This window comes from Nannospalax galili, unplaced genomic scaffold (assembly GCF_000622305.1).
Source record: "Nannospalax galili isolate Female #2095 unplaced genomic scaffold, S.galili_v1.0 scaffold3, whole genome shotgun sequence".
NCBI lineage: Eukaryota > Metazoa > Chordata > Mammalia > Rodentia > Spalacidae > Nannospalax > Nannospalax galili.
Window position 1 is genome coordinate 3,687,342 of NW_008351466.1, and position 11,079 is coordinate 3,698,420.

The 11,079-nt window shown below is 40.1% G+C and overlaps 1 protein-coding gene across 1 annotated transcript in view; it reads left to right on the forward strand.

The window, feature by feature from the left end:
- LOC115066822 overlaps positions 1–10,483 on the forward strand; it is a gene marked incomplete at both ends in the record, with an annotated part of 13,227 nt that extends 2,744 nt beyond the window's left edge. The window contains 2 exon segments of the mRNA XM_029553654.1: positions 1–662; positions 10,468–10,483. The exon segment at positions 1–662 is cut by the window's left edge and continues 95 nt beyond it. Coding sequence (XP_029409514.1) covers positions 1–662; positions 10,468–10,483 — 678 coding nt within the window.
- Between the last annotated feature and the right edge of the window lie 596 nt (positions 10,484–11,079).

The following is an 11,079-nucleotide window of genomic DNA, read 5'->3' on the forward strand; positions in this document are numbered from 1 at the left end:
CTGCCCAAGGAAATTGGGTCTGATAATGGCCCAGCCTTCGTCTCCCAGGTAAGTCAGGGAATGGCCAAAGCATTGGGGATCAATTGGAAATTACATTGTGCTTACAGACCCCAAAGTTCAGGACAGGTAGAAAGGATGAATAGAACCATTGAAGAGACCTTAACCAAATTAGCTCTAGAGACTGGCACTAAAGACTGGGTGCAGCTCCTACCTCTAACTCTATTTCGGGCTAGAAATACTCCTGCTATACATGGCCTAACCCCCTACAAAATCCTTTTTGGAGGACTGTCTCCTGTCCTCAATGTAACCTTGTCCCCCTTGCCCTCTTCTTTTGATAACCCCAGCCTGAAAACAAGACTCCAAGCCCTCCAGATCATCCAGAACCAGGTTTGGAGGTCCTTGGCTGCTGTCTACCAGCCTGGGAGTCCACAAACGCCCCACTCCTACCAAATTGGAGATCAGGTGTACATGAGAAGACACAACGTAAAGACTCTTGAACCACAGTGGAAAGGACCCTACACGGTTCTCCTGACTATGCCCATGGCCCTCAAAGTAGATGGGATTTCGGCCTGGATCCACTCTTCCCACGCCAAAAGAGCCCTGACCCAGGAGGACGCTGGAAAATGGCATCTACACAAAACATCCAACCCTCTAAAAATAAGGCTCTCCAGAGATACCTAATGATTCTACTTGATTGTAGGTTTGTCCCCAGTAAAGGAAGCCCCCATCTCCCTATGCTGACCACCTGGCGGGTGATCAATCAAATGGGTATTGTAGTATTTGAAACCCACAAAATGACACCCAAGGGCACTTGGTGGCCTATAATGTATCCAGATCTGTGTAAATTAGCCTTAGGAGCACCGGAGCCCTGGGACTTAGAAGGAAACTGGAATACTGAGGTGGCACCTGACAAGGAAAGTCCCCCCGGGAGATTGGGACTTGACCCATGGGGGGGATGTGGCCCTCATGAACATTGGGCCATGTTGCATACGTTAACCTTCTATGTCTGCCCAGGCAACTACCGGGATAAGCAGCTCAACCCCCAATGTGGAGGGAGGGCCTACTTTTACTGCAAAAACTGGGGATGCAAAACAACCGGGGACACCTGGTGGTCCCTGACCTCATCATGGGATTACATCACTGTAAAAGCAAATTATTCTCATGAGAACAGTCATTTGCAGGGAAAATTTGACAAGTGGAAAACTACTCATAAACAGGCCTGTCAAAGTAAATGGTGTAACCCCCTCCGGGTAAAATTCACAGCAGCAGGAAAGAAGGCTACAGATTGGGACAAGGGGTATTCTTGGAGAATCAGACTATATAAGGAATGGATAGATGATGCCCTCCTTTTTACTATTAGAAGAGATACCTCCTCCTACCCAACAGGTATAGGTCGCAACTCCATCTTGCCTATCCAGAAACCCATCCCTAGCTACCCAAATCCCCCACCAGCTTTAATACCTGAAGCCACCTCACAGCACCTCCCCAACCCTTTTTCTAACACCTCCCCCACCAATATCCTGTCAGAACAGACCCCCCAGTCCACCAAGTCAAAAGGTTTCGACCACGGGGGACCAACTGTTCAATCTAATCCAAGGAGCATATAAGGCCATGAGACAGACAGACCCCAACCTGACTGAATTTTGTTGGCTATGTTTAGCAGCAGCACCCCCTTATTACGAAGGCATAGCTACACGAGGTACATTCAATAACACCACTTCAGCTGACCAATGCCATAAAGAGACCCCTCACCCCCTAACCCTCATGGAAGTCTCAGGATCTGGACCCTGCTTAGGAAACCCACCCCCAACTCATGCCCACCTTTGTAACTCCACTATTTCTGTACCCCCAGGGGAAGGGAATTACTATCTCCTACCTCCACAAGGGGCTTGGTGGGCCTGTAACTCTGGGTTGTCTCCCTGTGTAGCCAGTATGGTCCTTAATACCTCTCAAGATTACTGTGTCATGATTAAGCTCTTGCCCCGGGTATTCTATCACCCCATAGATTCTGTAGAACAGTTTTTTGAGTAACAATCAAGCAGATATAAGAGAGAGCCTGTGTCCCTAACTCTAGCAATACCTCTGGGAGTAGGGGTGGCTGCTGGGGTAGAAACCGGAACAGCAGCCCTAATACAAGGACCACAACATTATGCAGAGTTACAGATGGCTGTAGATGAGGACATTAGGGCAATAGAACAGTCAATTACCCACTTAGAGAAATCCCTAACCTCCCTCTCAGAAGTAGTATTACAGAATAGAAGGGGGTTGGATCTGATTTTCCTCAAGGAACGAGGGCTCTGTGCAGCTCTAGGTGAGGAATGTTGCTTCTATGCTGACAGCTGGGGGGTTGTTAGAGATTCTATGACTAAACTCCGCCAGAGGTTAGATAAAAGACAAAAAGACCGTGAATCCAAGCAGGGGTGGTTTGAAGGATGGTTTAGTAAAACCCCCTGGTTAACTACCCTAGTGTCCACCCTAATAGGCCCCATAGTTATTCTTCTCCTTCTTTTAACCTTCGGGCCATGCATCCTCAACAGACTGCTACAATTTATCAGGGACCAATTATCGGTGACTCAGGCCTTGGTCCTTACCCAACAATACCATGCTCTAAAAAGAACAGAAGACCTATAGATTTTAAGATTAAAATCTTGCCGTAAGAAAAGGGAGGAATGATGGATTCAAACCAAGTCCCCCAGGCCAAAGAAAAGTTGTACAAGAAAGTAAAACGAAAAACAATTCTAACTGCTGAGAAAGAGTTGACCTTTTTGTGCACCTCGCCCAAGCTGGAAATCACCCGAGAAATCCCCCTCCCGCTTCTGCTTTTCTTGGCTTAGGAGCCGCTTGCGGTTTGTGGTTTTTGCCTTTATAAGCAGCCTGTAAGCTGAGCTCGGGGCTTCTCCTTTCCGAGTGAGGCAGGAGCCCGTCTGCTCAGACACCAATAAAATCCTCTTGCTTGTTGCATCTCCTGGTCTGGGGACTGAGTTATTGGGGTGCGGCCTCCCGTGAACGTTGGGTACCCCAAACTGGGGGTCCAACAGTCATAAATTCCTTATTTTTTGTGTCATGTTAAATTTTTCTCCTTCAATTACAACTGATAATTTTGCTTTGTATAGGACTCTGGGCTAGCATCCTTCTTTCATGGCTTTTAGGAAATTAGGTTGAATCTTTCTGGATTTCATAGTCTTCAGTGAAAATTCAGTCAGCTGTTATTCTGATGGCCTGTCATTATATGTGACTTGATCTTATCCTACAACATCTTTTCTTTCTTCTGTATGCTTAGTGTTTTGACTGTTATGTGAAGTGAGGAGGTTCTTTTTTCCTTTCTATCTGGTGTTCTGTATGCCTCTTGTAATTTGATAGGTGTCTCTTCCATGGATTTGGGAAGTCTTCTATGATTCTGTAAAAAATGTTTTCTGTGCCTTTGACATGGGATTTTTTTCTCCTTATTCTATACTTGTGATTCATGTATTTGTTCTTTTCACAGTGTGTCAGTGGTCTTGCATATTCCACTTCTCAGCTTTTTTTTTGTCTTTTTTGAGACAGGGTTTCCATGTAGCCCCAGCTGTCCTGGAACTCACTATGTAGACCAGGCTGGCCTTGAACTCACAGAGATCCGCCTGCCTCTGCCTCCTGAGTGCTGGGATTAAAGGCATGCACCACCAAGCCTGGCTCTTAAGATTGACATTTTCTTTGATTAAAAATCCAATTCCCAAGCCTTGTCTTCAAGATCTGATAGTCAGTGTTTCATTTCCTCTACTTCCTTTTTCTTCTTTCCTATGAATTGTTTTGGTTATACCACTGAACTGTTTGCATTTTCACAATCTTTTATTCACATGCTCTTTGAGTTCCTTGAACATTTTTATAATTGCTATATTGAAATCATTGACTTTTGCTTATGTCATGTTGGTATTCTCAGGAAACATTACAGTGTGCATGCCAATTTCTGGAATAGACTATTATCTTGGATGTTCATGATTTTTTTTCATTTTTTGATGAGAGCTAGTCATTTGGACTAGTGTCAGTGGTAATGTTTCTTGATATGGGTAGGTTCTTTTTTGAGTGTTTGTTTCTATCTTTCTTTGCTGTTTTGCCAGCCTGACAGGTTATGGCCAATTAAATATTGCTTTATGATCAATTTAGGGGCCAATTTATATTTACATGCAAATGAGGTATAAGAAGTTTCACTTCACCTAGGAATAGTTGTAACTTCTGAGTCTAAGTTTCCAGGATTGAATCCACATTTTATCAACAGGGTCAGCTAGGTGAGTAGCTTGGCTGATAAGTTGGCTGGGGAAGTTTGTGGGTCGAAAACTGCAACCTGAGTAGGGCTGGGAGCTTAGATGGCCAGACACAAACAGGTCTTGGGAAAGGGAACTCACCACCGGTCAGACTTGGGGAGATCACAGGTCTAGGGTTCATGAATAAGAGCAACCCCAGCAGGCCTGAGAACTAAGAATGCCAAGGTGTTGGCAGATCTTCGAAAGGGAACACAATATTGGCCTGGCTAGGGAAACATTGAAAGTGTGGAGCACACACAAATCAGAGCACCCCATCAGGCCTAAGAGTTGAGATGCACAGGAAGTAAATTTTTAATAAATGTGCTTATTGCCCCAAGTCCTAACGTTTTCTAACAGCTATCCATTTTAATGAACAATCTTAACTTTAGTTTTGTTTGTTATGCTTCCTAATGATTACTTTCAGTTTTTGTGATCTTATCAAGATCATTTTATATATAATAGTCTACCCTGGTCTGAGATCACACCTGGATATGCAAAATTGTCACCTGTCCTTCATTGGTAACATAAATCTAATGCTAATTTTTATCTTCCAAAATATTGTTTAATATTTTATATCGCCAGTCCTAAGAAGTTTATGGACAGAAATAAGCATTTCAACATCATTTGCACAAATTTACCATCCTTTAAACATGCTTGCCTGTTCCACTATTTATTCTAATACCTAAGAGATACCTTTTTTCCTTTGTTCTCATCAGATTTACTAGCAACCACTATTGTAGTACTAGCTAGCAAGAGCCTTTCCTTTCTTATCTTTCTGTTTAGATATTTACTTGGTTAAGTATTTCTGGTCTGGTTTCATGTACTCTTGTCAATGCTTTCGAGCAATTGCAGTCCTAGTTTTAAAATTCATTTCACCATGAGTTCTGTTTTTCACCCAAGTGTTAGTAGTATAGTGGTTTCTATATTGTTACAATATACCTACAATATGTTTCTTATTGTTATTGTCCCATTTTTAATTAATAACTTCTTGCCCTATTTGTTACTATTGTTTCTTTTTTTTTATTTGTTTCTATTGAATTTTTGTGTATTTTATATAGAATATCTTTAACAGCCTCAATCATCTTTATAACCACTTTCCCACTGGCAACCTCCCATACCCCCCCCGCACTGAAACTCATATACTCTGTCTTTCATGTTAAGGCCCAATGTGTCAAGTCCGTGGTCTAGTCAGCCTCTCTAGAGGCTCTTTTTTAAAGAAGATCACCTCTTTCTCACCTAGTAGCAATCGGTTTCCAATGTTTCTTCACCTAAGATTGGGGTTTGATGTTCATTTCCCCAGTTCTCTGCTGGCTTTTTGTCTGCCTGAGTTTGCATGTGACTTTTGTGTGCTGACACCATTGCCATAGAATCATATGAGCAGGGTCCCAGGAGCTTGTAGGACTCTGTTTCCATATGGTCATGCACCTCCTCCCTGGCTCTTACTATCTTTCCACCCCCTCTTCCTCAATGGTCCCTGAGTCCTGGGTGGGTGAAGTTTAATACAGGAGTCCTGTTCAAGGACCAGCAATCTGCAGACTCTTAATCTCTATGTTTTACACATTTGTGACCTTTTGTGTTTCTGGCTTTCTGTTGCATGTGTTTCTTCATTAACAAGAATTGACAGATTCATTAGTGACCTCTTCCTTACCCTTGTTCTATGATCCATGTGCCTTAGGTGTAGAGGTTGCATTGCAGATGTGTTGCTTAGGTCTGGACAATTCATAGACAATGTCTGTGTGTGCCCAGTTGTGATACTTGGTAGTAGTCTCTGTGTGGTGCAGAAGCTTCTTTGAAGCGTGGTGACTGGGTTATTTGTCTGAAACAATATGGATACATATTTTGCACATAGTAAATTACATTAGTCTGGGGATGTGACAGTCATCTGGTTTGCTCTAAGATCTATGACCTCTCCAGCCATGTCTATTTGGTTATGTTTACAGTACCACACTTGAGTTTCCTACTTTTGAAAGGGTTTTAATCCAATTAGGTAGCTGTTGATTGCCCCCAAGATAAACGTGCCACTACTGCACCAATATCCTGTGCTGTGCTGGTCATTAATGTGGTTATTTGGTCTTGAAGCTGGTGTTGGTCCATCAATTTATGTTTTTTCTTGGCACCTTCATAGTGCTCTCCAAAGCTACGAGAACTAGCCTTCAGGGAAAGTGGTTTCATGTCAGTGGCAGTTCTATTGCTACAAATCCTGTGTCCGAAGTATGTTCTGTCTTCAGCAGTCGGGTTTTGTCTTCAAGTTCTGGGAAGCCATCAAGGGCTGTGGCAATAGCTTGTGTAATTTTGTGAGTCTCTTGGACCACCCAGGCCAACAACTCATGTTAGATTTCGCCTGTCTGGCACTGTTTCTTGTTATGTAGCCTTTAGCTATACACACAGACTTCACGTAAAGATATTGTACGTGGAATTTGTCATTAGGTTGTTGAACTAATTCATCCTAATAACATTTGACATTTAGTTACATAATTTCCTCTTTTTTAGATAAAAACTAAAGTTGAAATCCATTGCAAAATTTCTACAATCTCCCTGTATGTAGAGAGCTTTATTTTCCTACTAAGAATCCACCTCCTCTTTATTTCTAGGGATCCTTGTTTGATGTATCCACCTCAACTTCGAGACCCAGAATTTAATGACTTAATGTGTAACTCCTGTGAGAGTAATTACAGCATTATGCCATAATGATTATAGTAAATTACTCATATAATTGGGCATGTGATCTAGTCCAGACCAATGAAAATTTATCTTACAATTTGTAATGGCACTGTTGAGAATTTTAGTCTTCCATTTCTCTGGAGAAAGCTGTAGGGATGTAAATCTAAAAGTGGCAGGAACCACTTATCAAAGGAGTGGGTATAGAATATGATGATGTAAAGAGGGAAAGGAGCAATAATGGAACAGGAAGGATTAAATGTAATAGGGAAAGTAAAGATAGGATAGAAGAGGGAGCATACTAAGAGATAAATAACAGAGAAATCATATGAAATCCCACTACTGAAGAAGATTCCAAAAATATATACATATAACTATGAAAAGAACTTAAATGAAGTTACCATGTATTAGGCAATGTCCCCACCAGACACCACAGGGAAGTAAAAGCCCAGGGTCAGGAATTGCTTATCTCTTTTAGAGTTTTTGTCCTTTAGGATTCCATAGACCCCCAAATCTTACAGGTTACCCTCTATGTTACCCACCAGAACTTAACAGTAAGACACTATCGCTGAAAACACTACATACTTGAATCATAAGACATGCAGAAATCAAGCTGGTACTGGCCTGGAAGGTTCATCCCTATTGACTAGCATTCATAGGGCTAGCAGGTGCTAGGCATACTACCAGGAGAGAAAAGTAATCATCAGCCTTTTCCAGTTCTGAACTCTGCAAGCTACATTAACACCTGGCCTGGCAAGATAGATTCACTCATGCAATAGTGGCACAAACCTTATGAGAATGATTCTAATTGATTAAGCCTGATCCACAACATAGAACACATACCTCTCATAATTGGGATCAATAATCTGTGGCTAGATATTTCATAGGGGAGAGCAGCTAGTACTATTACTCTGCTAAATGGACATTGTACTAAATTGATTCCTAGTGAATCATAATTATATCCATCATAAGTTTGTTTCTCAGTCTTCATCAGAGAAGCTTCTTTTTCAGTAGACAGTAATCATCATGGAGATGTACAGCTGTTCAGTGTGCATAAAATAAGAGACAACAGAGTGATTGGACTTAAATCAACATCTATATCACATTGCTCCTCAAAGACTCTGTGTTTTGGAGGAAGGGGGTGCAGAAAGATTGAAAGAAACAGAAGCAATGGATGACTACAAGAAAACAGTGTTTTCTGGTCACAGCATGACAGTTGCAATATGAACTCACAGAGGTAGTGACAGCATACACAAGACATACACAAGCTCAAGCCAGACAAAATCTCAGCATGGAGTGGGGAGATGGCAAAAGTTTTTCACCCCTAACTGAGGGGTTTTTGGCAATTGATAGCTGCTGGCAGAGAGGCAATTTTCTTTAATGGTGTGACCAAAGTAGGTGGACCACACTCTTGAGGAACACAAATTGGAATCGATGGGTTGTAAAGCAATAAGGATGTCCTGTAGTTGAGTGGATAGGTACATGGGCATGTATCTGGAAGGAGATGGGGGATGGGCCATGTATATAATCAAAATACCTTGTATGAAATTCTCAAAGAATGAATGACATTTTTTAAAGAAAATTTTGAATTTTGAATTTTTCCCTATGGTAGTTATTGGTTCTTTGTTACTGTCTTGTGATGCTGAATTACAGTCTCATGCTGCAGTTCCCAATGTTCCACACAATCATAGTGGTAAACAAATGATACAGCATAGTGTGCTCCATTGGTAAGCTATAATGTTTCCTATGTTATGTATAATAAATGCATTTTCATCTTATTGCATTTTCTAATTAACAATGATTATTTAAGAATATAAATGCTTCATAAATCTGTGAACATTTGTGTTTTCTGTAGGTGGGATAGTGATTTCTTATTCTTCCTGACAACTACTTGATATTAAAGAGTTTTATATCACAAGTTAATAGGGAAGCTTAATCTCCTAGAATTTAGTCATGCTACGATCTTCAATTTTTCCAGTTTGTTTGTGTACCTGTTACATCCACAAAAGAAAATAATACTTGATTAACTATGTTTTGATAATAAGGTTTCATTTTAACCTATATATAATTTTAGTGACTTAAGTATTATGAGTAATAAATACAAATGTAGGGGCTAGAGAGATTGTTCAGTTGGAAAGAGCACTTGCTGGATAAATCCACAAGCATTAGGAACTGTGTTCAGATCACCAAACCCATGTAAAGAGCTGGACATGGTGACATGGGAGATTGTAACTGAAGGGTTTAAAGAAAGGGATTTGCTGAGGTTTGTTGGCTGCCAAGCCTGTCTCCAAACTGAAGCTCCAGATGCACAGAAATGCACTTTCTCAAAGAACTGAGGCACAGAGTGACAGAGAAAGGCACTGGACACTCCCTGTCTCTCCACAAATAGAGGAATGTGTAACACCTGCCCCTAAATGCAATGTACACACAACACACACATACATTCACTCAAACACATGCAAATACACCATTAAATAAATACGTAATAATCTGTAATAAATGGTTTATCCTTAGAAATAATGATTCTGGAGTTGGAGAGATGGCTCAGAAGTTAAAAAGACTGACTGCTCTTGCAGAGGACCTGGATTCTATTCGCAGCATCCACATGGCAGCTAACTACTGCCCAGTTCCAGTGAATCCAATACCTCTTCTGATTTCTGTGGGCATTGCATGACTCAGTTGCACTTACACACATGCAGGCAATACACTCATACACATAGAATAAAAATAATAAATAAAACTTTAAAAAGAATCAATTATTCTGAAGAACATCTTCATATTAAATAATCATGTTTCTTAACTCTTCTTAAAAAGTAACTATCAACATTTGCATTTGAGTATATTTTCATGAATAAAATAACAAATATTATTTCCAAAAATGGGACATTTTTCTTCAGTTATTTTTCTTGCCCTTGTATATTTTATTGTTTATATTTATAGATTTCAACATTTTAATAAACATTTTTTATTATTTTTATGTGTATGTGTGTATTGCCTGCACGTGGGTAAGTGCACCCGTGTTGTGCAATGCCTGAAGAGGACAGAAGAGACTGTTGGATACCCTGGAACTGGAGTTACGGACAGTTGTTATCTGTCATGTGGATACTGGGATTTGAACCCCAGTCTTTGGCAAGAACAGCCAGTGTTCTTAGCTACTGAGCCATCTCTCCAGCTCCAGATTTCAATTATTTTCCATTTGATATAATTCAAGTTCACATCTGCAAGAAACAGTAAAAATACATTAAAGTTTGACTTTTCCAAGAAAACCTGAATTCTACATATAAAGTCCACAAAAAAAGCAGACCTAAATTTGAAGGCTTGAGTCTCACAAAAGAATCAGAAACTACAAAAGAAATCCACTTGTCAAAATCACAGAGAAAAAATAACAACATGAAAAACCAAAATAACACATCTCCACAAAATACCAATAGTCCTCTAAAGGAGTACAATGAGAACCCCTTAGAGATAATGCAGGACATGGAACTCAAAAGAACAATTACAAACATGATAAAAGAATTCAGTGAATTTAAAGAACACAAAAACAAAGAAATCAAAGAACTGAAGGAAGATAGGGATAAACTTCTGAATGAATTCAGAAAAGAGTTAGAAATATTGAAGAATACTCCAGCAGAAAAGAAGAAGGAAGTGAAACACTCAGTAAGTCAATTAGAAATGACAGGAGAAAGCCTCAACAACAGGATGAATGAAATGGAAAACAGAATATCAAGACTGGAAGATAAAGTGGACAAATTAGAACACTCAAGAAAAGATTATGAAAATTTTAAGAAATCACAAGAATGGAACATGCAGCAATTGTGTGACACCATAAAAAGACCAAACTTATGAATCATAGACATACAGGAAGGAGAAGAATCACAAGATAATGGCATGGATCATATCTTCAACAGAATAAAGGAAGAAAATTTCCCAAAATTAAAGAAAAACATGCCCATACTAATAAAAAAAGCATATAGAACACCAAACAGGCAGGACCAGAAAAGAAACTCTCCATGGCACATCATAGTAAAAACACTAAACGTACAAAACAAAGAGACAATACTGAAAGCTGCAAAAGAGAAACAACAAGGCACATATAAAGGAAAACCCATTAGGATTACAGCTGACTTTTCAGTGCAATCTATGA